Source organism: Delphinus delphis, chromosome 1 (genome assembly GCF_949987515.2).
Source record: "Delphinus delphis chromosome 1, mDelDel1.2, whole genome shotgun sequence".
NCBI lineage: Eukaryota > Metazoa > Chordata > Mammalia > Artiodactyla > Delphinidae > Delphinus > Delphinus delphis.
The window spans coordinates 183,134,929-183,162,627 of record NC_082683.1 but is presented as its reverse complement, the minus strand read 5'-3'; the positions used below and the strand labels follow the sequence as shown (position 1 = coordinate 183,162,627).

The window sequence follows — 27,699 nt, the reverse complement described above, 5'->3', positions numbered from 1 at the left end:
CTGCTGGACAGTTCAAACACGAGCGAAGGTTCACCTTTTGTAGGAAAGCACCAGACCTATGCCTGGGGCACCTTCAACTTTATTCAAGTAGCAACTTGAATGTGATGAGGTTCCTTTGCTCTGTCACCCTTTCTCCTTCACACGCAGGGGAGGCAGACACGTTAGCGTGAATAAAGGAATTTCACCTAGTAGGCTGTAATAACTCCTACAGGTCAATCTGTGCACAGCTCCTCTTATAGGATCTGACATTTCACAAGACAATGACAATTACAACTGGACCTTCAAAATGGTCCTTAACCTGCTAGATCCCAAATCGCAACGTATTTCCAATAGAGATAATTTAGTTCTTCAAGAGCTCTCTCATGCTGCGAGAGAATATAAAATTAAATTTAAGTGAGCTTTGTCTTAAGTTCTTTTCAATAAAAACCCTCAGTCCATAGGCGGGCCAACTCCTACGGACACTCTGAGAGGTGGTGGGACCGTCCTGCGGAGCTGGAGGAGTCCGCAGGTTTGGAGTTCTGCCACTGAAGCCCCGACAGGCCAGACGTATTCCTGACATAAACCCCGAGCGGATTTCCCTCCTCCTGTTTGAGGATCTAATGCTCTTCGGAGCGTGGCTGCCCCGGGCCTGGAGAAAGGCCCGCTCGGCAGGAACTGAAGGACAACCTCAAGCCAACGGCTTGTTTTCTCCTCCATCACTTTCAAGCTTCCAATAGGAGGAGGGGGACAAAGACACAAAGACAAAGGACGATCGGCTCCTCCGCACAGTGCCGGCCGCTCCGAAAACCGGCGGGGACGCGGCGGGGAGGGGAGGCGGCCGCACAGGCATGACTGATTCCCGGGGAAACATGTGGAGGCCCCGCCAGGCCCCCAGCTGACAGCCGCGCCCAGGCCCACCGTCCGGCGGAGAACGCGCCCCCGCCCCAGTCCCCGCCCCCACTCCGGCCTCGCGCTCCGGCCCGGTGCCCCCGGCCCCGCGCTCCGCCCGGCCGGGCCCCAGCGGCCCCAGGCCTCCCCGGCCCCCGACCTCCCCGGGCCCAGCCTCCGGCCGAAGCGCGGCCAGTGGTCAGCGCGGCCCAGACCCGCCGCCCTCGCGACGGCCCGCCTCACTCACCCTCCGTCACCTCCAGCACCTTAATCTGCTCCTCGGCGGCCGCCCGCACCTCCTGCACCGGGGACAGGATCCCAGTGAGCGTGTCCACCAACGCCTCCTTCAGCCCCTGGGCCACCGGCCCCGGCAGCCCGGAGGCCGCACCAGCTGCCGCCGCCGCCGCCATCTTGCTCCGCGCCGCGCGCCAGCCCCGCGGCCCAACCCGCTGCCGCCGGACGGCTCCTGCGCGCGGCCAATCCGCGACGCCGCGCCTGCGCACTGGCCGGGCAAGCGCGCGGGGGCGGGGCCGAGGCCCGAGCCTCCGGAGACAGCGCCACCTGCCGCGGGAACGAGAACTGCACCGTCTCCGCAGGAACCTGGCCGGGGGGCCAGGAAGTGGGGTTTCTCCTGCCGCTTAACGGCGGCTGAGCAGCCTTGCCGGGAGCGCAGCTCGTGACCCCTGACTCCACATGCACCGGTTCTGCACGCGTAAGATACTAAGTCAGGAGAGGGTGGGATGGGGATGGGTGGACGAGGCTTTAAGGAGAGGGTCGGAATTAGCTTCTCTTTCAAACCAACCGCTTTTGCCCCGAAACAAGTGAGAGTCTTCATCTCTTAGCCTCAGGAATCCAAAGGTCGGGGGAAGGAATCTGCGTCGACTGGGCAGTGGGGAGTCCATTGGTTTTTCAGGTGGATGAACCAACCTCAAGGTTGGACCGTGGCTGGCCAGGAAAGAGCGGCGTGGGAAAGGGAATTCCGTCCAGGGTAAGTGCTTACAAGTCCTGTTGAGAATAAGTCCTACTAGCTGAGAAAGTATAAAGTTTTTTTTCCAGGGAAACTATGGCTGGACCTTACAGGGTGGAGGGCTAAGTAGTTAGTATGGCCATCCCGGGCTGCTCGGGGACATGGCTCAAGATGCAGAGACACTCCTAAAGCCTGGAGCAAGCGGAGAGGATTGTTGAGAGAGGGGTTAGCAGTGCAGGCAGGGCAGGGGCAAGCACGCGGCGGCACAGGGATGGGGCTGTCGTTGGAGTGCCAGGGTCAGAGCAAATGGGAACAGGCATTTCTTAGTAAGCTGTTCAGGTTAAGTGTCTTGAAAACGTTTCTAGGAACCACGACTCCTTCTCAAGTGGCAAAGAAAACCAGTTAGCGATTCCTAGCCCAGTTCTAAGACTTCAGAGGCTAAGCTGATCACAGGAATTAAGTCACCTCGGCTGAGTATTCTTCCGAAAGAATGATTCCTCGATTATTTATTTTGAGGAGAGCTCTAAACCCACTTGCCACCTCCTACTAGAGGGCAGAGGTGGCTTGTGTCACCACAATTTCGTGGGGGAAAGATGCCCTTTTGGACACCACAGTTCCACAGTAGGGCAGAGTAGGACTTCCTATTTTCCTTCTTTCAGTGGCCAGAAGCAGAACTCTATTAGAACAGCTTCTTTTCTCAGAGGTTTAGTCACATTTACCCCAAGAAGAAAACTTAGGCAAGTCCAGAGGGTGGTATGTTTTCAAACATCGAGGCAGTGGAGGGAGGATTCAAAGAGCCCCGAGGTCTGGGCTGGACGTTTCGAGTTCTGGTGAAGGAGGCTGCGTCCAGTCTGCAAGCAGGACCCCACCCCACCCTCAACCAAAGGGGCCGAGAGGGTCCTGCTTAGGGCTGAGGATCAGATATCCAGGCAGCTGGCTCTTACCTCTGGGTTTGGCAAATGACCTTCCCGATCAAAGGCACAGGCCAGAAGATAAATGGAAACAGAAACCAGACAGAGGGAGCTGGAGAGAGCAATAGGGCAACACAGAAGATAGCTTTATTGAAATGCAAATGGCGTCAAACAGGTGACTCTTGGTGGGAGGAGACATGCCTGATGGACAGAGGGCCCAGGTGAGGGGCCTCCGGCAGCGATGGAGGAAGGCCTCTTCTGTGGCCCGGCATGGACTTAACTTTCAACCACTTTGTTATTTAAGATGAATCACCGAGGGCACGGCCCAGCTCTCTTTATGATTGTTACCGCAACTATGTACAACGGCTCACTTTCTCTACATCAGATATAAAGGGGGGTAGGTTGAAAGAGGGAGGGCCAGTGATAAAAACCATAAACACAGACACACACACATATCCAGGTTTGGGGGTTTGTGCACAATAAATTAAAAAAAAAAAGTGTTACAAAGATTCCTGCCCACCTTCCACCTGAGGATCGCCATGCGTTTGAGAAACAAGATTCCATCACACAAACAGCGCTGCCTAAAACGGGGACGGGTGCGTTAGGGACAAGGAAAGGAACCCAGCAGGGGCTGTAATTCATTTGAGAAAAAGATTGTTCTGTTAAAAAAAAAACAAAAACACCAAAACCCGAAAAACAGCAAGTGGGAGGCCCTCGCACAGCAGTGGCCCAGAGACGGGCTGGGATGGGACTGGGATGGGAACCCCCGCCTTCCCATCCACATCTTCTGTCTGGAGACACAAGACATGGCCTGGATGCGGGGAGAGCCCGCAGGAGCTGGACGAAGGGCCCGGGGTGACTTTAGTGCAGCGCTTCACTCGCCTTCTCGTGCTCTTCCAGCTGCTTGGTCCCCGAGCCCAGGAGGCCCAATGCCAGATGGTTCTTCGTCCTCCACCCACAAGTGCTCTCATGAGGAAAACGGACAAACTTGAAACAAAACCAGTTGTACGCACCTCATCTCCCACAAGGCCCCACCAGTGGGGGTCTGTGAGTTTGGAAAGATATGAAGCTCCTTTTAGGTTAAAAAAATTTTTTTTTTATTCTGTCGCCATGAGTAGTTGTGTGTCCCGGTGCGGGGAGAGGATGGATGACCCCGACGACTTGGTACTCCGCTGCCTCAACCTTTCTCCTGCGGACTGAGCAGGGCCGGGGTGTGTGTGTGGTGGGGGGGGGGCAGGCAGGAGGTTCTCGCAGGTTCTCAGACCTGGCAGTGCCCTTTAGAACTGGGGCAAGGGCGAGGGATGCTGCTAAGAAAACAAGTTTTCATGGAAATGCAAGTCACATTTTTAAGCCATTCTCATCCTATTATATCACCAGAAAAAGGCTGAGTAGACACGTCACCCAGCCGAAGAGCTACCTGGAAGAGCTCTCCCACTACCTCCCCCTGGGAAGCCCCTAGGAATCTCAGAGCCATGACATTTTTCTCTGAAGGTTGTGTTTGACTAGGAGATGCAAGCATTCCCCCCTAACTTCTGCCCAAAGGCACACATACCCGTCCTTTCTGTTAAATGAAAGGAAGAACAGAATCATGAGGAAGCACGAGAACACTCTGAAACTAATGTTAAAGTCTGAATTATAACCGAGGACCTTATTTTTGGTCCTAAAGCCCCAGTGTGGGGACTCTGACCCTTGGCTTTCCCTAACACAGTGAGCTGCAAACTGTAGTGTACAGCAGAATTACCAAGAGGTTCGTTAAAACACGAATCACTGGGGCTTCTCCCCAGTTTCTGATTCAACAGGTCCGGGATGGGTTCTGAGAACTTCATTTCTAACAAGTCCTCAGATGCTGCCAACGCTACTGGTCTGGAAACATATGTAAGAACATATTAAGAAATGAAAGAGGTGGGCGTCAGCTCCCAGTTCCGACGCAGAAAATATAGCAGCACACAATATGTTGTTTTGGCAGAAAGCTATGAATTTGAGTAGGGAATGTCTGTCACGGGGGCCTATCCAATTAACTCACTTGTCTAGAAATCAGAATAAATAGTTGAGAGGAGGCAAAAAAAGAAAGAAAAAAGAAATGAAAGAGGTGAGAATTCCCTGGCGGTCCAGTGGTTAGGACTCAGCACTTTCACTGCTGTGGCCTGGGTTCAATCCCTGGTCAGGGAACTAAGATCCTGCAAGCCGAGGGGCACAGCCAAAAAAAAAAAAAAAAAAAAAGAGATGAATCAAGGGGCCAAGTGTTCACTTACTTCCACGACCATGCCTATCACACAAAACTCTCCGTGGCATAACCACTAAGAACCAAAACACCAAACTGGGAGGATCCAGTACACACAGGCTAATTTTCCACTGTGCTGGTATTTCTGCAGCTTCCAAATGTCTCTTGGTGTCCTCACATTCAGACTATGCCGTCTCTCGCAGGGTCTGTGGCTGGAGCTGACACGCACACAGGGACCCTCAGCAGTGAGCAAGCCGAGGTGGCGGCCCCCTATACCCCTGATCAGGTTGACTGAGGGCTCATGAATATATAAAACGGATTCAATCATAAAGGGCATTATCCTCAGGCTTTGGCCTTCTGGGAACACAGTGTCCCTATGACCATTTTCTTACGGCCTCTTTGGTGGGGGCCGTGGACAGAACTCACTAGTAGTTATCAGTCATCCTAAGAGAGTACTGGGGTTCCACTAGTGAACCCTCTGGAAGCGCACATTTCATCCCATCCGTTGAGGGGGGTTGCTTACTAGTAGACTAGAGTCTACTCACTAGCTTCAGCTTAGGTAAGGCTTCCCTTAGGTAAGGGAAAAAGGTATGATGAGAAGTTACATTTGGTGACCCAGATGACTTTAGCCCTAGGAAGAATGCCTCGTCAATGTGTGATTAGGACAGGTGCACTTCCTCTCCCAAACGCCTTGCAATAAAGGGTCCCTAACGCAGCATGGAGGCTCGCCCTGATCCCAGCTTACGGGGCCAAGCCCCACTCACGCAGGCAACTTTCACCCCTGTGCAGGGTTGGTGTGTGTGAGGTGCTGGTGGGAAGGCGCAGGTCACCGCCGCTTTCTTCCCCCTCTTGGAAAAGTACAGGAAATAAAGTGACCTCAGAGACTGAAGAGTGCCCCTCTTGTCTCAGGGAGCTAGGAGTGAAGAAATGGTGAGATTAGGCCCAAACCAGGAAAACCAGAAAGCAAGAAATAAAAAATTTTTTAAAAATCACTATTTTGTCTTGGGTCCTTAAGGAGTATGGATAGATGAGTGAGAAGGTTGGTAATTCAGAACCAAAGCTTAGCATGTCAATCACTAAGGACTCTGCAGTAGGGGCTCCCCAGGGCCTCAGGAAACCCAACTTCCCTGCAGCTTCCCGAGGCTTCGACCACGTGACAAAGATGCTGGGCTGACACTCACGCACACACAGAGATAAGCACCGCAGAGCTGCCTCAAAGCAGAGGTTTTAAAAAATACTCGGTGAAGCTCAGAAAATAGGGAGTGGCAGCAGTCAGCTGCTCTTGTGAGAGAGACACACACAGACATCGGGTCCTCTGCTGGCCTCCATCACCTAGTACTTTATTTTTCGTGCCTAGGCAGGGGCTGAGGACAAATACACTGGACAAAACGCGTTGGTCTCCTTCATCCAGGAACGAGGGGCCGCGGCCGCACCTCTGCCCTGAAGCGGGGCTGGGCGTTGAGCCACGTGGTCTGCTCGCCGGCTTTGGTGAGGAAAGGAGTTGGGGGCTGGGGGGGGAGGGCACACACTCCAGTCCTGGAGAGGCCGGCTTCTTCTCAAGGTGCTGGGCGTTGCGAGTTTAGCCCTGGGACCCAGCTTTTCTTTTCTGAGGGATCCCAGTGGTCTCGACCAAGAAGCAAGGGCGTAGGTGGGAAAGAATGCTGTGGGTCTGCACTGGCCACTCATTCCAGGGTGGAGGCAGTGGGGCTCGGGCTTCAGCTCCAGAGGACTCGGGATGAGCGCCCCGAGGGTCCTAGCACCGTGAGGAGTTTCGGCCTGCCCCGGTCGCCATGTCACCGTGATTCCTGGGGGATGATGCACGCCCACAGCCAGGGGCCCAGGCTCCAGAGGGAAGGCGGAGGGGCAGTGCCACTTCGCCAGATGGGATCCCGCTTCCTGGAGGCAGGCGGCTGGAGACCCGGGCTAAACGCGGCAGTCAGCCGAGAGCAGAGCGGTGGATCCCCCGGGAACGGAGATGAAACGCCGGAACCTGAGGCCTCCAGAGCCAGCCCGCTGAGGATCCACGTAAACTTCGCGGTGGTATCCACGGTGACCAGGGAAGCGGGAATCGCTGTGGGGGGTCTGAGGCAGTTGGAATGGAGGAAGAGGGTCACCCCTTTCCTTTTTCTCAAGTAGCCAGTTAACGCCCATGACCGAAGGCACTGGCTGGGCAGCACCGAGAACAGAGAGAAAGGCTCAGCCCCCGGGTGGAGACGGCGCTGGGAGCCTGAGCCCGGCCACGGGACTGCAGCCGGGGAGGGGCCACGAGAGGCCAGAGCCCAGAGAAGGCCCGCTCGGGTGTCTCCCCGTCCTTCCAAGCTAGAACGCCCAGCTGCGGGGCTTTCCTTCTTCTGCACGGCAGAGACCTTAAGGCAGTGATGTCAGCACCATCCTTGGACAAGCAGCCTCTTCCCGCTCAGAATTGCATATTTTCCGGCTGAGCTGGGGGTCTCCACGGCTCTAGCAGCATCAGCAGACATCGTCTCGAGCAGAGACGAGCCCGTCACCCATGGCAGCCACCAGGTGAATGCAGAAGCTTTTGGAGGGAGCAATCTGGACCACCTTTTGGACCTAAATGAAAGGCTTCCGATATGAATATTCAGAGGCAGCTACTCCTTGGTTTGGCGGGACAGAGCGATCCTGGTTAGTGATTAGTGTGCCTGTAGGTTCTGATAAGGTCTTGTGCTACTTGGGGATCTGAAGAGCAAACACTCGGGCCCAGGCTCATCACACATCCCTGGTCTGCAGAGCCCCAAACCGCAGCCTCACCAGGCAACCCAGCGCGCTGGACAGCTAATCACGGGCTTCTCGCTGCCTGGCTCCTGGGGTTTTGGCTCCGTTTCTCAGGTGATCCTGACGGTCCAGAAAACAAGGAGCTGTGTGCATTTAATGGAAGTTAACATTTCCTGCTAGACTGTGAACGTAAGGGCCCACGTCTTTTTTTTTTTTAACCTAGTGACTTGTACACGGTAAGCGCCCTGTAAGTGCTTGTCCGATGAAGGAATTAGGACGGCCGAAACTTCAGGGCAACTTCTGCAAAAAGTGGATCCCTTTGGAAGGCAGATCTCTGCCACCAAATCAAACTCCTTATATTCTGATTGGGAGCATCTCACATGGATGTCCACTCCTAAGGGACTAGTCACTTGTTTGAAACCAACAGTAAAGGCCGGCTGGGGACTGTGGATTCAGTTGGGCAAAGCGGTCGCCGTCAGGATAGCGCAGCGAGGGGCTCCACAGGCCCCAGGACAGAGAGACTTCCAGTTTGCGGTTTTCCTCCAGTCCACAGGGAAGCTCAGATTAGATCTTGTATCAGGGTGAGGCGATGCGCTCTCCTCCAGAGGCTGGCCGCCGGGCTCCAGGCAGAGCGTGTGTTTTCTCAAAAGGGACCTCGAGGTCCCTCGTGTCCCGCTGCTGAGCCAATGCTACATGTCCCACGTGAGCCCCAAGGGTGGCAGACACAGTGGCATGGCAGGTGTCTAGCTGGTACCAATCAGGTGGCATCGGGCTCTCCAAAGAGCGGCTTGGAAAAGCAACGTGAGCATCTCGTGGACGTGGGAGGAAATGGGAAAAAAAACAAACCAAAAAAAGAGGAGAATAAATAGGCAAATGGGAGGGGAAAATGGAAACAAAACAAAAAACAAAAATAAAAAGTAAAAAAAGTAGGGTTTATTGACTCATGCGTGTTAAATTAGAGGCTGAGATGGAGCCGGCGGTGCTTCTCTGAAGGCTGTGGTGGCACCTCTGGGGTCGGGCAGCTTCTCAGCTCACAGCCGTCTCGTCGGTGCCCCCATGTGGTCCAGACGGCAGGGCGGGCGGCACGCTCTCTGCCCAGGCAAATGGATTTCCTCCCTCCAGCATCAGCTTTTGCTTTTTTTTTTTTTTAAACCCTTTACAGATTGATTTAAACGTTTTTAAATCACATGCTTCTTTTTCTGGGCTGCAGCCAAATCTTGGGGTGCGGGGAGAGCTGTTGGCAGTGGCGATGGAACTGGGCAGGGTCCGCGGGAAGGTCTGGGGAGCCACCGCCTCCCCCAGCAGATTCCCCCACGGGGCCGTGTCTCTGAGTTGTCTGTGAGCATCAGTTAGGAACTACTGCAGGCTTGTTTGATGTCTTCTGAACCCCTCCCCAGAAAGCTCAGGAGTTTGTAATTGAGACAAGAAATCAAGGAAAAAGACCCAGGATCATCTTTTCCCCAAAGTCACAAGAGGAGGCCAGGAAATGTACCTGGGGACACAGGTCCACCCACCAGTCCCACCGGGCGTTCTTTAAGGTGCAGCACCAGGAAGCCGCCCCCTCCTTCCACCTCCCCCCTCCTGTCCTCGTGGCCAGAGAGCCAGCGCCCAGGAGGAAGCGGGGAAGAGGAGGCTGCACGCAGCAGTGGCCGCGTCCTGCTGTCCTGCAACTGGCTGCCGGGCCCTCAGAGCGTGGCCTGGAGGTTGGGGTCCAGGATGCTTTCTCGGTCTGGAGACTCGATGTAATTGGCAGCCTCCTGAAGTTTCAGCAGCATGGCCATCTAAAGAGAGGCGGAGAGACAGTTACGGAGAGTTGGGACTTTGGGAAACACAGAAAACCAGACTGTGGGTCTGGTCCTGCGTCTGCAAGGGGCTGAGAGCCCAGAGAGTTTGCGGCTGGTTCAGGAAGAGGCCAAGATGACTGCTTCCACCCTGGGTGTAAGCTCGAATGCAGGGACCAGCCCTCGGGAGTGACGGGCAGGTAGGGTGCTGCTCTGGCCGTGACGTGCAGGGAAGGCCAGAGGGCAGAGCCACCTCCTCCCTGCAAGGTGCCAGCGCTCCCCGGCCAGTCCCAGGAGGAGGTGGGAAGGGCCCAAAAACCGTCTAACAGCTCTCCTTGTAACAGACCACGGCCCAGCGGCTGCATCCAGTGCCCTTAGGACCTGCTTCTCCCTAGTTCCCACCTCATCGCTTCAGCGGGGCCTGAGCTGTGCCACGCGGCACGTGGGATCTTAGTTCCCCGACCAGGGATTGAACCCGCACTCCTTGCATTGGAAGTGTGGAGTCTTAACCACTGGACCGCCGGGAAGTCCCACCTCCCGCCCTTCTTCCCTCAGTTTCCCTCAACACTTCACGACTCGGACTCTCCATTCAGCTAAGGAAGCCTCATTGCCTCTCTAGGGCTCTGCCTTCCAGCCTCCGTTTCCAGGATATTAGCACCTTCCCGATTTAAAAGCCTTTTGACACAGAGGACATCTGTTTTCTACAAGGTCAAAATTTAAATAATATGTCTTAGGACTAAAGCAGAGGAATCTCCTACTCGAAAAGGTAAAATTGCAAGGTCCTGGAGTTTGTGCACGTTAAGTTTTTCAGACCATCTACCAAATCATCCTCCAAAACAGTGACTGACAAATGCTCCCCCCAGCAGAACAAAGGTCCGAACTTCCCCACACACATGATTCTGCAAAGGTGAAACAGTTATCTCCTTGTCGTAATACGTGTCTCCTCAGTGATTAGAGGGGGGAAGGGTCTTTTTCTGTTTGTATTGGCCCTTTTTATAAATAGTATTTTTTAAATTAATTAATCTATTTATTTATTTATTTATTTTTGGCTGTGTTGGGTCTTCGTTGCTGCGCGCGGGCTTTCTCTAGTTGCGGAGAGCGGGGGCTACTCTTTGTTGCGGTGTGCGGGCTTCTCATTGCAGTGGCTTCTCTTGTTGCGGAGCACGGGCTCTAGGCACGCGGGCTTCAGGAGTTGTGGCACACAGGCTCAGGAGTTGTGGCTCGCAGGCTCTAGAGCGCAGGTTCAGCAATTGTGGCTCACGGGCTTAGTTGCTCCGCGGCATGTGGGATCTTCCCGGACCAGGGCTCGAACCCGCGTGCCCTGCATTGGCAGGCAGATTCTTAACCACTGCGCCACCAGGGAAGTCCCTGTATTGGCCCTTTGCATTTCCTCTAGTCAACGCCTGCCCCTTGCCTCCTTTGCCCATTGTTGTTCTGCGTGGCAGTTTTGGGGGAAAGGGTCACGTGTTCTGGGTGTCAGTCCTCTCTTGGCTACAAGCACTGCAGACATGTCCCCTAGTTTGTCACTTGTCTCAGCTTACTTTCCAAGGGCTCCTGAAGCCCCTGGACCGTGGCAGCCCGCAGGACGGCACCAGGGCAAGCACCCGTGGGTCCCACTGCTCTCCTGCTCTGGCTGCCGTTCCCACCTGGGCTCCGCGCGGACCCGGGTCTTTGCTAGAGGACACACACCTTGCTGGCGGGTGACACTGTGTAGCTTAGCCCGGGGTTCTGACGGTCAGAGTTTCCCACCCCCTGGCCTCATGCTTGTCCCGGCCTCCGGGCCCCAGCGGGCTGTGGACGAGGGTTCAGTTCTGTGACACTCTGACTTTTGCCTTAGAGTGGCCTCTACTCACCAGCGGGTCGGAGTCCAGGGAGCTGGGGGTGCTGTCCTTGACCGTCCTGTCTTCAGGGGGCGAAGCAATGCTGTGAGGGCCCACGGTGGGTGGGGGCAGGTGGTACAGCTTTGACTGGTCTTGTTGGGCTGATGGCCAGGGAAGAGTGTCCCGGACCCACTCGACGGGGTCCTCCCAGGCGGCTTTCTGCCCGTGAACCTGGAGAAGGAGAAATGTGATCACTGGGCGAGGACCCGCAGATGAGAGGCTTGTTCGTGGAGTCTCCTGAGGGCGTGTGTACTTCCTCAAACCTAAAGTTCGAGGCTCTGATCCCTGTGGGATTCCCTTTGAGTTTCCCAATGAGGGAAGTAAAATAAGTTGGCATAAATTGGTAGAAACCATTTTGGAGGATAATTTGGCAGACTGCATTAAAACTTAGCATGGACAAATCTTACAATCCCACGATTTTATTTTCCAAGTAAGAAATTCTTTCAGTTTAGTAATATCTCTTGAAAGAAATTTCACCTTTGTTGAAATGAGATATTATCTGTGTAAAAATGATGTAAGTCGGGGGACTTCCCTGGTGGCGCAGTGGTTAAGAATCCGCCTGCCAAGGCAGGGGACATGGGTTCAAGCCCTGGTCCAGGAAGATCCCACGTGCTGCGGAGCAACTAAGCCCGCGAGCCACAACTACTGAAGCCCGTGAGCCACAACTACTGAAGCCCGCGCGCCTAGAGCCCGTGCTCCTCAACAAGAGAAGCCACCGCAATGAGAAGCCTGCGCACCGCAACGAAGAGTATCCCCCGCTCTCTGCAACTAGAGAAAGCCTGCGCGCGGCAACAAAGACCCAACTCAGCCAAAAATAAATAAATAGATTAATTTTTTAGAAACACAAAAGAGCTTTAAAAAAAATGACGTAAGTTGGAAAACTATTAATAATAATGCAAATTAAATGAAATAATGATACATTGCATCTCTAGAAATCTACCATATCATCAGGCAGTAACACATTACTGCTATGGATAATACGTGACCAGTAGGGTCTAGTCACCACATCACAGGTCATTGGATCATGCCCTAATTAACAGGTGAGAAAACTAAGGAGGTTTTTTAAAAAAATGACATTTTCCTTTCACACCAAGTTCTTATTCTAACTTTTACTTTTACAAGTGTTTCCACGTATTTCATTTGCCTTCGCAACACTGCCAGTGATTTAGGCAGAACAGAATTTATACCACCTCCTTTTTCACACATGAGGATATTAAACAGTTTAAATAACTTGGCCAGAGTAACATTTTATTAGTAGTTAGTAATGAGCTAAGGCTGTAATAGGGTTTTACTTAATTCTTTGCTCAATTATTTCTCTAACTGCCCTGATCCCTAGAGCAGAGCCAGAAGGCCTAGGGCTGGACACACGGCCCCAGGGTCAGCGGTCATTTAGCCATTCGCTGAACGCTGGCCGAAGGCAGGAAAGCAGTGTGGTCTGTCCAGCGCCTCACCCGACCTGTCAGGAGGAGACCCTGAAGATCTCCGTGGCCCCGTGTCTAACCCTGTTTCTGCTCTGTGAGGTGGGCCAGCCTGGTGTCTGGGCTGAGCGGAGTCGAGGGCGGGCTCACCTTGATGCCGTCCTTGGCCCCTTCCTGCAGGTAGGGAATGATGGAGTTGTTCCATAGGTCAATGAACCAGGTCCGGAAGTCCTCAATGCCGATGGGGCAGGACAGAAAGAAGCAGGGGCCTGGGAAGAGGATGGGGCCGTGAAGACGGCCGAGACCCTTGCTGTCCCTGGTCATCTGCCCCCTTGACTCCTTTACACCAGGCAGAGGGTCTCATAACCACAGGGTTGAAAGAAGCGCTGGGCTGGGCTAAACTGAGACCGACATCAGGACGGGCAGGAGCTGAGAGCCTGGCTGTAGCCTCGTGAACGATGCCTCCCTGGGTGGACGGGAGGTGGGGGAGCGAGGGGAAGCTTTAAACTCCCCCGAAATCCCTTCCCAGTAATCGTGGGGAAACGAGGGCGAGGGGTCAGCTCTCTGACGGCTGACTCAGGGTGCGGACTGCGCTGGGGACGCTTGCGCAGTGACTCGGGCACAGGGTCGGTGACGCTATGCGCTGAAGACATGAGAAGGAAAGGGAGTGCCCCGACCCCGGCCCCCAGGTGTGGCGCAGGAGGCCATGGCAGGGCGGGCTATACCGATGAGGAAGTCCGAGGTGCTGTGCTTCTCCAGGAAGGTGTGCAGGTGGTACCACAGCTTGGGCACCCAGTCCAGCACCCGCAGCAGCTCCTCCCTGTTGGCGTTGACGTCGCAGTCCGACTCCACCAGCTTCCTCCTCAGGTAGCGAACCAGGAAGCCGTTGGCGGGCTCCACGTTGTTGGAGAAGGTCAGCATCCTGCGGCCAGGGACGCGAAGGGTGGGGCGGAGTGCGCGGGGGCGTGTCCGGCTCATCCCCCGCGGGCCCATCCCCCCCCCCCTCCCACCAATGCCCGTGGGGTCCGCTGGACTCAGGGCCGCGGCAGAGCTGACTCTCGGATCGGTGACCCCCCTCAGGTAACCATCTGACCTCACTGGCCTGGACAGGGGGCGTGCGGGCACAGAACCCGAACCTCAGCCATGAAGCCGCACCTCTCAGCTTTACAGTCCTTTCCTGTCTCAGTGGCTCGTCTCCCCCCGCACTGCCACAGCACACACACACCTGCTCTCTCCCCAGCCCACAGGGCTGCGCTACTTCTCTTTCCTCCTGCTGCTCCTCTGGCCACATCCTGGATTGAACTGGTTTACAGACTCGGGTAGGGCTGGAAGGCTCATCCAGGGCCCCAGTCCTTACCTGAAACTCAGATGCAAGCCGTGATTGGGGGTCATTTTCACCGGCTGATTAGTGGTGCCTATAATATAGGGACTGTGGGAAGAGAGAGAAAAGATTTGCGTAGACTTGTCTGAACGCTCGCTTTCTGCCGCGTACCCTCCCCCGACGCCCGTGGAGAGTTCACAGCTTGGGCTGGCCCGGGCTCCCCTGCTGCCCGCCGTGATGCAGCTGGTCCCGACCCCAGCTTACCATTTGTGATACTTGCAGGTCAGGGCCCCGTTGACCAGCTCGCTGATGGAGCCCGCCTCACTCAGGTCATCCAGCAGGATCACCAGGGGGACATCCCCAATTCCCGTTTCCCGGTCTATCTGGTTAGCCAGGTTGGAGAGATACAGCTGCAGATCCTGAAATGAGAAGAGGCAGTGGGTCAACATCGGGAGCGGTGAGCCCCTGGATGAGCCTTGAAGAGGAGGGTTTCAGAGAAGCTGAGCGGGCTCCGGATGCCCTGGGGCCTCGGTTCCTGTCTGACGCGCTTGGACCTGGAGCTACGGAAGACACCACCCCAGGCCGATCAGCAGTGGCCCCTAGAGCCCACAGGGCTGGGGAACACACGCTCTTCTTCCATGGATTTACGCCAGGGACCACTCCTAATGGACGCGCCTCCCCGTGGGGCGGGGGCGGGGGCCAAGGTCTGAAGCCACGGCACAGCATCGGGGGGAACTGGGGAGGCAGCGGGACCTGGCAGGGGACAGCACAGTAGTGACAGTTCTGAGTGCTTCCCTGACGGAAGCCCACAGTCAGGGACAAATCCTGGAAAGAAAGGAAATGAAAGAGAAGGGGGGCACTGACGAGGCGGGCAGAGGGCCACTGGGACATGAGGGGACAGAGTGTGGACCGCGGTCCCTGCTGGGGTGGGAGCTCCTGGAGGCCCGGGGAGGGAGGAGACTGGAGCAGGGCTGAGATGGGAAAGGGGGTCACCGAGGGGCAGGGAGGTCAAGGCAGCGGCGAGGAAGGGGAGGGAGGACGGGGCAGGCGGGGTGGCGGCCACCTTGCAGGACTGCTGGTGCATGTTGAAGGTGCTGACGATGCCCTCGGTGACCTCGCGGCCGGAGCGCTCTACCAGGTACTCGGCCAGGCGGTTGGTCAGGTAGGTCTTGCCGGTGCCACTGGGGCCGGAGAGGACAAGGCGCCGGTGCTTGAGCAGAAGGCCAATGTAGTGCTGCATCATGGGCTTGGGGATGAGCGTCTCAAACACCAGGCTGTCCACACACTTCTCCTTGAGACCTGGACCCCAGCCCCCGACGGTGTGAGCCTGGGCGGCGCCCTGAGGCTCACCTTCCTCACCCGTGGAGCCCGCGGGAACCCCCAGGCCTGGCTCTGGACACGTGGGGCAGGCCGTGCACTGCGGGGGTGGGCGGAGGGGAAGCCCAGGCCGGGCAGAAATGTCCTGCAAACGACAACCTCCCTGGGACAGGTCGGGCCCGGGCTCGTTCATCTTGCCCCTCACGGTGACCTTCACGGTGACCTTCACCCTGTAGCCCCGCAACCAGTTCTTGCTCAAGGAACGCGTGACGGACCACCCGACGGTCTCCACCCCGCATTCCTCAGCCCCACACCCAGAAGCGGGGACTGACCTTTGAGGGAGACTGCTATGTTGTTGACCCCTCGGCGGCAGGGGGGCAGCTCCGGGGGCTCCGCATCCAGGAGCCGTTTCACGTGGCTGACGCTGTAGCCGTGGATGGACTCGGTGCTTAGTCCCAGCGTCGAGGCTGGGTCCATCTTAGAAATGTAGTCCTGACGGGACAGAAGGGAGAGAAAGGAGATGCGCAGGACACACACACAGACATGAAGGCCACGAGGAAGGTAGTGCTACAGGCACAGAAGTCGATGTGGAAGGGGAGGCGCGATGTCTGTCCCACTGAGCACTCCTGCACAAACCTCAGAGGCGCCCAGACCTCAGTGTCATCAGAGGACCAGCAGCCCCTCAGAGTTCTCGCATCCCTTACCTTGAACACTTGGAAAACAGCGTCATCCAGCAGCTTCCAGTCAACTTTCCCGCTGATCTTGCTGCACCCCAGGAAGAACTCCTGCTGCTTCAAGTCCTGTGAGGCCAGGGCAGATGCACGTGAGCCCAGGGCAGACGGCTCCAAGAAGGGGAGAACGTAAAAGGCCTTGGGAACTGAGCGCTGTGGGTTCGGGGGTCCTTAGAGCCCAGATGTCCTTGGGTAGAAATGACAGTGTCACCCCCCCCGAAGTTCCTTACCCCTTTGATGATGTGCTGTGGGGGCATCCTCACCACCACCCGAAGAGTCACTTCCTCCTTTGGACCAGAGGTGCTGATACCATCCATGGGAGACAGGTCTGGAAGTGAGAAAAGACTGTTGGTTTGGAGGTATCCACAGGCTTTCCTACATCTTCCTGCCACTAGCCTTTCCAGATAAGTTTCTTTCTTTTTTTTTTTTTTTTAATTTTGGCTGCGTTGAGTCTTCATTGCTGCATGCGGGCTTTCTCCAGTTGCTGCGAGCCAGGGCTACTCTTCGTGGTGGTGTGCGGGCTTCTCATTGCAGTGGCTTCTCTTGTTGCGGAGCACAGGTTCTAGGTGCACGGGCTTCAGTAGCTGTGGCTCGCGGGCTCTAGAGCGCAGCCTCAGTAGTGGCGCACGGGCTTAGTTGCTCCGCGGCATGTGGGATCTTCCCGGACCAGGGTTCGAACCCGTGTCCCCTGCATTGGCAGGCGGACTCCCAACCACTGCGCCACCAGGGAAGTCTCTCCAGATGTTTTTATCTAACCCAAAATTGAAACTAGAGACCAAACCTGAACAGTGATTAAGGTCTTAGGACCACAACAACCCTCGGTGTCTCAGGACGCCAGCAGCGGCTTGGCGGCAGCACTGCTACGTCCCTGACCCAAGGAAGCCGCACCACATCGAGCGGGGGCGAACCCTGTCCTTCTCCCCAACAGGTACCTGTATCTGCGAGGCTCGGGCTGAAGGGATGGCTGAGCGCCAGGCCCAGGGAGCGGCGAGGGGATGGCAGAGCCGAAGATCCCGGGGCCTGCCCTGCAGCGGAGCTCGCCGAGGGCCCCGGGGCCACCTTCAGCCGGTCGTTCTCAGCTTTCAGCAGGTCCACCTCCAACTGCGGCAAAAACGGGGTGTGTGTGTGTGTGTGTGTGGGGGGCGTCTGGAGCCTCGGCCGCCGGGCCCCGCCCCCTCCCCGCAGCCCCGCCCCGTCCAGGGGCCCCTCCCCGCCCCCCGCCCCGCGGCCCCGCCCCGTCCAGGAGTCCCTCCCTGCCCCCCCGCCCCGCGGCCCCCCGGCCCCGCCCGGGACTGACCTGCATGTTGTGCATGGTCTCCCGCAGCTGGTCCAGCTGGTGGGCCGAGTTGAGGGCTTCCAGGCGGATGTCCGTGAGCTTCATCTCCTTCTCCCACAGCTCGGAGCGCAGCTCGGACACCTCCTTCTTCTCCGGCTCCTCCTCCTCGCTGCCCTGGAACAGCCGGGCGTGGGGGGCCGGGGGAGCGGGGCCCCTGGAAGGAGGCAGGGAGCGGCGGGCATTAGCCGCTGAGCCCGCGGGTGGCGGTAACCGGCCCCACTGCCCGGGGAGGGGGCTGCAGTGGGGGGCACTCACTCGGGGGCATCGGTGCCCGCGGAGGACGAGGCGGAGGACTTGATGGAGGGCGAGGCAGTCTCCGTAGCCTGGTGCTGCAGTTTGGGGGACGAGGGGGCCGAGGAGTCGGGCGTGGCGATCTCCTCGATGTCAGAGTAGGAGGAAGCGGACTTGGGCCCCTTCTTTATGCTGAAGGCTTTGTTGAAGGAACTTCGGAGCTAGAACAAAGCAGATCCGGGGAGAGAGCGGTCAGGGCTCCGCGCTGGAGACGGTGAGGGCGGAGGGGCTTCTGAGACAGAGGCCAGAGGCAGGGATGTGTCGGTAAGCAGGCCTCCCCCAAAGGCTTCACTGGCTTCGTGGAATACAGACGGGAGACTCGCCTAGGAATTCGGGCTGGGAGAGAGTGGGCCTTGCTGCTGTGCTATGGGAACTTTCTGGGCCTTCCCTGCCCCCGTGGGGGAGCCGCACCCGTGAAGGGACGGAGGGGAGGCCCCGGGACACAAGGTGTGTCTCTCGGCGACCCCATCCCACCTCCCGCAGACCAGCAACTGCTCTGTCTGCAGCCTGGCTCACCTGGGCCTCAGGACCCACCTCTCAGCAGGGCTCATCGGATCAGAATCTACCCACCAGAAACTTACACTACGATTCTGTCCAATCGACAGAAGGGAGTGGAACCAAGCTTCTTTTAGTGCCTCCTGTGCTCCGCACATTACAGGACAGTGAAAACAACCAAATACAGGTGCTTTTGACTACTTCCACTCAAATGTCCCAGAATTAGGGACACCCCCCCCAGCATTTCCTCCAAGTACGCAGGGGATTATAATCTGACCGTAACTGGCTTGGCCTTGGGTGTGGATGAGCTGGGTGTTAGGGATGAGGGAGGGGAACCAGGGTTCTGTCCCACACCCATCACATGCATCCATTTAGCATGCGCACACACACAGGGAGACAGAGCGGCAGCCGGACACCGAGAGTAAAGGAGGGGTCGAAGCAAACCAGATCGCTGGGAAAGCAAGAGAAGAGAGTGCAAATCTGAGGGCACTCTTTCCATGTGAGTCTCCTGGAGCCTGGGAAAGCTGCAGGTGGTGGCTGGCGCTGCGGGCGGGGCGTGTCAGGGTCTCTACCAGGCGGGACATAGGAAGACCCATCTGGTGATGGGGATGTGGGGGAGGGAGTGTGTGTGCAGGGGACATGCCATCACGTGGCTCAGAGTGTCAGGAAGCACCGTTCTCTGCAGAGGTGGAGACCTGGGACTAGGACTCGGGCTTCCTGATTTTCTACTCGATGAAGACTTCTCTAGCCCCTGCCTCCCGGGGAAGCCGTGTGTGCGTGTGTGTGTGTGTGTGTATGAGTGTATATGTGTGTACCAGTGTGTACGAATGTTTGTGTATGAATGAGTTAGTGTGTATGTGTGTGTGAGTTGTATGTGTGTGCATGCACGTGTGTGTGCACATGCAGGAACAGGTCCTGTGACACCCATCTGCCGGGAGCACCCGCCCTCTAAGATCACAGAGATCCTAAGTGGGAACAGTGCTGTGTGGTTCCGTGTCCCCAAAGCAGAACTGCTGGGCAGTGCATTGCGTGGTGTGATGTGGTGAGGGATTCCGTGGTCAAATGAGTTCCGGAAACAGTGGATCCAGCAAAATGAACCGGGACTCTGTCCTGAGACACGTGCGTGTAGAAGGCAGCGTTCCTCAGATCCGAGCATCTTGAAGGGCTGCTGTGGAATTCACCTGGGGCGATGCTGCGCTAAGACTCAAGGCTCAGTAACCCCTGCATTCAGGTCCTTCCTCCCTGTGCCCCTCGGTCAGGCTCTGGGGGAGGGAACTGCTCCCTGCCTGCCGCCTCTTCTGACCGGGGTCTGCAGGAAGCTCTGCGTACCCCTCTTTGCCCGTCACGATCCCACCTCCGTTGCTTTAGTCCCCCGGGGCCTGCCTTCCGGAACGGGTCTCTCGTCTGTGAGTTCCCTGGGCCTCACTCCCTGAATTAAGCCTTTGACGCTGCTGGCTTGTTACGTTTTATATGGGCAGTATTTTTGTCTCCCTGGCAATTCTCCAGACTCCTCGAGCCCACAGACTCCGTGTTTCCTGTCCTCACAACACCCAGTGCAATGTTTGGACAGGGTTTGAGTGGACCTTAGCGTGTCTGGTTTGTCATGGAAATTCTGGGTTCGCTTTCTGTTTGTCTTAGACTTGTATACCCTAATCCCCGAAAGGTCTTTGGAAACCCCATGGCTGCAGAGGGCGTCAGGCTTTAGAGTAACCTGAGGTCCAGCGCTCACTTCTCTCTGGTTCATCTCACTCCAGAGCTAAATCTTGAGGCTACCCCCGAACTGAACTGGCCTCTGGCAATCTCTTCCATTAGGATCAAAAGATCAGGGCGCTAGCTTTCCGGACGGCGGAGCGCGGTCTGACTGCTTTTATAACAGGTGGACTTTGGAATGGGGTCGGGGCGCGGCAGGAGGCAGAGCCCTCCCGCTTGGTGCCCGGCCAGACCTCTCCTCTGTCCTCGTGGGGCGGCCGTGGATGGACATGCGGGGGGGGGGGGCGTTAGGGGCTTGGCGGAGGTGGTCACAGTTAGTCTCGTGAGTGGCCGTCTCTGTTTAGGGGGAGGGGCTCGCTCTGGAGATGGGGAGGGTACGGCAAAGGCAAAGAGAAAATGGAGAGGAGTGAGTGTCTTACCTCGTAGACCTGGAAAAAAATAGGGATTTGAAGTCAGCATTTTGAAGGGAAAAAAAAAAAAAAAAGAAGCAACACTTAATCACTCATTTCACACGGTGGCCCCTGTCTGGACTACACGAAGGTCTGTGGGGGGCTCATCACACGGGGACAGCGGGTGGCACATGCCCTCGTGGGGGCCCCCTCCTCCACATGGGCAGCAGAGGGGCTGGAGGTGTTTTCCATCTGCCTCGATAGTGTCAGAAAGGGCATCCCAAGTCGCTTTAGGGTTATCTGGGAAACAACCAACCAACCGAAACAACACTCTCTGGACCGGTCAGGTGATACAAAGGTTCCTTTTGAGGTAATCTGGAAAGTTCCACAAATGCCTCTCCAAAAAGCTGAAGAAGTGACCTCCAGGAGCATCTAGAATGAGTGGCTTTGTTCATAAAATCTTCTGTCCACAGTATGGGAGTGGGTGGAGACAGATGGGGCGTTCCCTTCTGAATGCCTCCTGTTGCCCATCAGATGTGTGCAGGGCTGGAGGGGATGGCTGGCGGGGGGAGGGGGCAGGTAGCTGCGGCAGACCTCACTCTGGGCAGACGCCACCGGGGGCTCCTATCAGATGGGGCTCATCGTGGTGAGTTCTGGAAGGCTGGCTCCCGTGCTGAGGTGGTGTGGTCCCCCAGCGTCCCACGCGGCTCCCCCAAACCTTCACCTACCCAGCTCTTCTTCTTCTTCTTTTTGGCATCGGCCTCCTTGCTGCTGCCGATACTGGAGTGACTGGTGATGCTGTTGAGGCTCGAGATGCTGTCCGACGAGTTCTGCCTCTTGATCCGGAGTTCTAGGGGCCAAGCACAGGGGGCAAACACAGACACGGTGGGTTTAAAGGAGACGGCGTGAGGCTTAGGGCAAGTCTCGCCGCAGGAGAGAGAGGAGGAACCACCACCTCCTGGTCCACATTCTTCAGTTTTTAGGATCATCCCCTCAACGAGCCTTTACTGAGTGCCCATCACGTTTCAACATCAACAAAGGTTAAGGGATAAAAAAAAACAAGTAGGAAATGACCCCCATCCTCAGGAGGCTCCCAGTCTAGTAGGAGAAAAAGCAGCACAGAATCCAGTGCCCTCGGCTTGAGCAGGTGTGACAAGGGGCAGCCCCGGCCAGGCGTCCACAGTCCTATGGAGACAGCGACCTGACGCCCTCAGGACTTTCTCCAGGAATATTGGCTGGGGGGGTCCAAGGCCGAGTGCCCCACATTTAACCCCCAAAAGCTTTAGTTTCCTCATCTGATGGGCAGAAAATCTTTTCAGCTCTCTGAGAAGGTCTGCAGTGGCACCAAAATGACGCCCTTTTCTACTACAGAGAAGGAAAGGGTTAATAAAGGAGAAGGCCTTTGAGTGTTGAAAGAACCAAAGCTCTTCAGGTGGGAACATTGGAAAATGATTTTAGGGCTGAAAAACAGTCCCTGCAAAGGCTGTGCAGGGAGCTGGTTGTGCGTTGGGGCTCCTCAGGCTGGGTAGCGGGGCCGGGGACAAGGGGAACAGCGAGGGGGACGCTGGAGGACAAGCCCGGCGGGGCGAGCCCTGGGGGCCCCTCGAAGGAAGTCTGCCTTGTGCCGAGAGGACTGGATTTTTAAAACCTTATTATGAAATCATTAGAGGTTCACAGGAAATTGGAGAGAAATGGGCGGGGAGGTCCCCCGCGTGCACCTCTGACCCAGCCTCCTCCAGGGTTAGCATCTTGGGTGACTATGCGCAACGTCTCACAGAAACGAGGAGAAAGCAAAGTGGCAGGAACTAGCCCAGAAGCAGGGGGCTAGCGGTGCCTGTCTGCGGCTGTTCCCCTGTTCAGCGCAGGAGACGTGGTTGGTTCTTTCCTCGCCTCTCCTTGACCAGCAATGGATCTTTCAACTCTAGTTTTCCCTTCATACCACAGGGAAAACAAGACCCTAGGATCCGACGAAGGAATCACCACGCTCCCAAAGCACATGGAAAACCCTTCGCTCCATGACTATCAAACCAAGTTTTGCTGTAACCCAGCGTGCCTCCAGTTATTTTAAAAGGTATGCAAACTTCTCAAGGGGATATGCTTAACCGAAGTAAAGAATTTTTCGTTTGTATAAAAATGGAGCTGTGGGTCCATACATATTTGTTTGTATCTGCATAGAAAATTATTTCTCGAAGGTTTACAAGAAACTGTTAGCAGTAATTACCCCTGGGGAGTGGGATTTGGAGGGGGGTTCGGGGAGAGGGATTTTATCTTTTACCGCACACCCTTTTGTATACTTTTCATCAGGGGCTGGCGAGCTTTAGCTGTAAAGGCCAGACAGTAGATATCTTAGGCTTTGTGGCCATTTGATCTCTCTTACAACTACTCGGCAAGGCTGGGTGGCACTGAAGCAGCCGCAGACAGTATGTACGTTAAAGAGCATGGCTGTGTGCCAGTGAAACTTTATTTAAAAACAGGTGGTGAGCCAGACTCGGCCAGTGGGCCAGGGTTTGCCAACCCCTAGTTCACATTTTCCTCCAGAACGTGTATTGCTTTTGTGATAAATTTAATTTACAATTAGTTACTTAACAACAAAATGAAAGGCAGCAAAACAAGTATCTATCATCCGTTACTTGGGGGTCCAATGAGCTGCGAGCCTGTCAATTAGATTTTTCAAATATGCTGTATGGTACTTTTAAGAGCAAAGGACGTGCTTTAACTCGAACAATCTTCAAAAAGTTAAGAAACCTTTTGTGCATTTAAAATTTTGTGCTGTGTACATTACCTATTTACAAGCAAAGTAAAGTAGGCATCATTGCTTTAAGCATTAGTTCTTTGATGGCCAAGCTGAACCTGGGTCAAGAAGAATGAGGGAAACATGAAAGCAAAGGACAGGATTCACTTATCCATTCAACACAAATATAGCTGAAGAATCAGGTGTACTCGGGAAACTAGAAATAGCTCAATGTCCCAGACCCATCGCTCAGGAGCTGTGTTTGAGCCAGTTACTTGTCTTCTCTGATCTTATTCTCAACTGTAAAATATATTTTATAGGGTTGTTACCTGCAATAAACGAGTTAACATAAGTACAATGCTCAGAACAGTGCCTGGCACACTGGAGGTGCTCAACAAAGGCTGGCTGTTCCTGTGGTGGAAGCTGGGGCAGAGCCCGCAGGAGAAGTGATGGGAGATGTGGAGGCGGCCAGAGAGAAAGCGCATCCTAGACCAGGAGGGGGGCGGTGCTCCTGCTGCAGGGTTTGCATGTGTTCTCTTTCCCTTTAACTTGCTTTTCTGAAACGTTTCAAACTCACAGGAACACTTAAAGCACAGCACAAGGGAGGACACCCACAGGCCCTCCCCACCATATAACAACTGTGACGTTTTGTTATATTTTTGTTATATATATATAGTGTGCGCCAGTGCACACTCTCTCCGCATACAGACACACACACACCCACACACACAACATTTTCCTGAACAATTTGAAAGCAAGTTGCAGACGTGACACTGTACCACTAAACACTTCTAAGAATGAGGGCATCATCTCACAGCATCAGTATTACACCTAAGCAAATTCAAATTGCAATGATTTCTGATGTTAACTGATGTGGCTGGATCACTCCGGGGTCAGAGTGACAGGAGGACTGTAGCAACACAAGACTAGTTAGGAAATTACTATGGTAACCCGGAAGAAGAGTGACAGCCTAAACCAGGGGAGTGACAAGACAGCGGAGGACAGACATACAGATCTATGTGTGAGTTATGTGAAGAAGCTAACTGACCACACAGGGTGAACAGGGAGACGTAAAGGATGACGCTCCTATCGGTGGGTTCAGTGACCAGGCAGGTGTTTGTACCTGAAGTGGGCAAAAGTGCAGAAGGGAGAGCATTAAGCAGTTGGAAATAGAGGTATGGGATTCAGGAGCGTGACACAGATTAAGAAAAGGGACATACAGACGAAGAAGTTGTAAAACCCATTGAGTTAATAAAGGAACTCAGCAAGTTTGCAGGATTCAAGATGAACACACGAGAAAATCAATTGTATTTCTCGATACTAGTGATGACGAATCTGAAAATGAAATTAAGAAAACAATTCTATTTACCATAGGATCAATAATTAAATTCAGCAAAAGAAATGCAAGACGTATACTGAAGGCTGCAAAACACTACTGAAAGAAATTAAAGTATATCTAAATAAATGGAAAGGCATGCCATGGTCATGGAAGACAGCATTGTGAAGACGACAATACTTTCCAAATTCACGTACTGAGCCCATACAACCTCTACACCAAAATCCCAGCCGGATAATTTGCAGAGATTGACAGAGTGACCCTAAGATTCACATGGGGAAACAAAGGGCACAGAGTAGCCAAAACCATCTTGAACAAGGTCAAGTTTGGAGGACCCACACTTCTGATTTCAAAACCTACTACAAAGCTATAGTAATCAAGGCAGGGTGGTACCCGCTAAGGATAGACATATGAGTGAATTAATGGCATAAAACTGAGAATCCAGAAATAAACCCGTGTATTTCTGGTTGACTGATTTCCTGCAAGACTGCCAAGATAAATGAATGGGGAAAATAGTCTTCTCAACAAATGGTGCTGGGACAACAGGACAGCCACTTATAAAAGAATGAAGTCGGACCCCTACCTCACACCATATAGGAAAAATAACTCGAAATGGACCAAAGATCTAAATGAAACAGCTAAAACCACATAAAACTTTTAGAAGCTAACGTGGGAATAAATCTTCATGACCTTGGATCAGGCAACAGTTTTTTAGATACAACACCTAAAGCACACAAACACATACACAAATCGAAGAAAAAAACAGATCAGGGCTTCCCTGGTGGTGCAGTGGTTCAGAGTCCGCCTGCCGATGCAGGGGACACGGGTTCGTGGCCCGGTCCGGGAGGATCCCACGTGCCGCGGAGCGGCTGGGCCCGTGAGCCGTGGCCGCTGAGCCTGCGCGTCCGGAGCCTGTGCTCCGCAACGGGAGAGGCCACAGCAGTGAGAGGCCCGCGTACCGCAAAAAAAACCAAAAACAAACAAAAAACAGATCAATTACACTTCATCAAAATGGAAAGCTTTGGTTCTTCAAGGTGAAACGGAGCAGGACCCTGTGGTCCTTGCCACTCCCATGTCCTCAGCCTGCCTTTTGTCTGTGGAAAAACTTTAGCCAAAGAATAAGTTTAATCAGAGAAGTGAGAAAATACAGAAACAAAGGAAAACAGTCAAAGGAGACCAAATAATAATGATAGGTTAGTCATTAAGCATGGTCAAGGACCTTTAGTTCCTCCTTAAGGGCTACAGATAATATTCTGAGCCGTACCCTGTGAGCTGGCTTATAGACACTGAAACCCCGACCAGCTGGAAGAAGTGAACTACACGATGACCAGGCTGTAGCCATGACCTAAGCTGCCACAATTCCGAGAACTCGCATCAAGGAAATGGGGACAAACAGACCCTGGAACTGAAGCCTAACTGTACCTAAAAGAATCAAGATGACGCTGGTCAGACCACCGATGACCAATTTTAAGACGACTGTCAGAGCTGACTCTGCTGTTTCTACATGTTGCCCCCTCCCTCTGTCTACAAAAGCTCTCGCCCACTGACTGTCAGTGGGGGGAGTCGGCCTTTGGACAGGTGTCCGTCCTCCCCACCGGACTGCCGGCATCCAAAGTAAAGTAAACTTTCCTCTCCACCAACCTGGCCTCTTTATTGGCTTTTGAGCGGCGAGTAGCCGGACCCCACTTTCGGTTACAAAGGGACAGTGTCAGAAAGTAAAGACAACTCAGAATTGGAGAAAACATTTGCAAATCATGTATCTGCTGAGGGGCTAGCATTCAGAATATACTAAAAACTCTTAAAACTCGACAGTAAAAAGAAAACCTGATTGAAGAATAGGCCAAGGATTTAAACAGACATTTCTCCATAAAGGGATACAAATGGCCAATAAGCACGTGAAAAGAAGGCCCATCATATCCTTAGCCACTGAGGAAATTACAACCCAGATCATAACGAGATACCACTTCACCTCCACTAGGACGGCTATCACAAAAAAAGACAACAGCAGATGTTGGCAAGGATGTGGAGAAACTGAAACCCTCAAGGTGCTGGGAAGAAGGACAAGGGTGCCGCTGTTTTGACAAAGTTTGACAGCTACTCAAAAAGTCGACAGAGCTACCACATGACCCAGCAGTTCCACTGCTGGTTATACACTAAGAGAACCGAAAACATCTGTTCACACAAAAACTTGTGCATGAATGTTCATAGCCGTGTTATTCGTAACAGGCAAAAAGTGGAAACAACCAAGTGTCCACCAACCGATGATGGATAAACAACGTGTGGTCCACCTATACGATGGAGTATTATCCAGCCAATGGAGCATTATTCAGCCATAAAAAGGAAGTCCTGACACATGGTACAACACGGATGGAGCTCCAGCCCCCAAACACCACATACTGCATGATTCTATCTACATGAAATGTCCGGAACAGGCAAATGCACGGAGACAGAAAACGGATTAGTGGATGCCGGGGCTGAGAGGACGGAGGAAGAGGGAGTGACGGCTAAGGGGTTCAGGGTTTCTTTGTGGGGTGATCAAAATGTTCTGGATTTAGATGGTGGTGATGGTTGTAAATACAACCTTATTGAATATGCTAAAACCCACTGAATTGCACGTGTTAAAAAGGTGTGAATTATATCTCAATTTAAAAGAAAAAGAGATTACAGAAGCTACCGGATAGACGTGAACACTAGGGAGAGTGTGCACGGTCAGAAGAAAAAGCTGAGGCTGGAGCCCTGGACAAGGTGTTTTCCTTGTGATGAGAAAACTCTTAGGATTTACTCTCAACCGCTTTCGTGCAGCTGTCTGTGTTAATTGTATTATCACGTGGCACCTGGCGTTCTTAGTACTTATTTATCTCCTACCGGAAGGCTGCACCTCGTGACCACCTTCATCCACCCCCAGCCCCCCGCCCAGATCACCCCTCATCCTGACTTTCTCTAGCAAAGCTTGACTCGCGGTTAAATCCCAGGCTCACCTGTCACTTGAGCCCCACGGAACCCATGTGATCTCGGTCTCATCTGAAGAGTCGGTTCATTCCCCTCGGAGAACCGAAGTGAGGATCAAGTGGGGTTATACACACGTCTGCACACGCGCACGTTTATGTCAAAGTGGAAAGTGCTAGTGTTTTAGACTACTTTCCAGGGCACTTTTAGGTTCATGGCAAATTTGAGCGGAAGGTACAGAGATGCCCCACTACCCCCTGCCCCTCTACGTGCGCGGCCCCCCCGCTATCAACCATCCCCACCAGAAGCTACATTTGC

The 27,699-nt window shown here is 54.3% G+C and overlaps 2 protein-coding genes and 1 long non-coding RNA gene across 3 annotated transcripts in view; 1 reads left to right on the top strand and 2 right to left on the bottom strand.

Moving 5' to 3' along the window:
• IPO9 (importin 9) overlaps positions 1-1,292 on the bottom strand; it is a 45,823-nt gene extending 44,531 nt beyond the window's left edge. The window contains exon 1 of the mRNA XM_059998889.1: positions 1,115-1,292. Within this exon, the coding sequence (XP_059854872.1) occupies positions 1,115-1,277 (163 nt within the window). The 5' untranslated portion in view covers positions 1,278-1,292. The remainder of the gene's footprint in view (positions 1-1,114) is intronic.
• A 174-nt stretch (positions 1,293-1,466) lies between these two features.
• Positions 1,467-4,825, top strand: LOC132415791 (uncharacterized). The gene is made up of 3 exons (XR_009517413.1): positions 1,467-1,579; positions 1,710-1,855; positions 3,646-4,825. It is a non-coding gene; the product is annotated as an uncharacterized lncRNA (long non-coding RNA).
• Positions 4,826-8,610: 3,785 nt separating this feature from the next.
• NAV1 (neuron navigator 1) overlaps positions 8,611-27,699 on the bottom strand; it is a 208,674-nt gene continuing 189,585 nt past the window's right edge. The window contains exons 19-32 of the mRNA XM_059998871.1: positions 21,097-21,218; positions 17,739-17,935; positions 17,445-17,637; positions 17,080-17,248; positions 16,378-16,475; positions 16,121-16,216; positions 15,749-15,908; positions 15,163-15,398; positions 14,364-14,518; positions 14,136-14,207; positions 13,504-13,700; positions 12,929-13,047; positions 11,334-11,531; positions 8,611-9,480 (exon numbers count right to left, since the gene is read on the bottom strand). Coding sequence (XP_059854854.1) covers positions 9,385-9,480; positions 11,334-11,531; positions 12,929-13,047; positions 13,504-13,700; positions 14,136-14,207; positions 14,364-14,518; positions 15,163-15,398; positions 15,749-15,908; positions 16,121-16,216; positions 16,378-16,475; positions 17,080-17,248; positions 17,445-17,637; positions 17,739-17,935; positions 21,097-21,218 — 2,108 coding nt within the window. The 3' untranslated portion in view covers positions 8,611-9,384. The remainder of the gene's footprint in view (positions 9,481-11,333; positions 11,532-12,928; positions 13,048-13,503; positions 13,701-14,135; positions 14,208-14,363; positions 14,519-15,162; positions 15,399-15,748; positions 15,909-16,120; positions 16,217-16,377; positions 16,476-17,079; positions 17,249-17,444; positions 17,638-17,738; positions 17,936-21,096; positions 21,219-27,699) is intronic.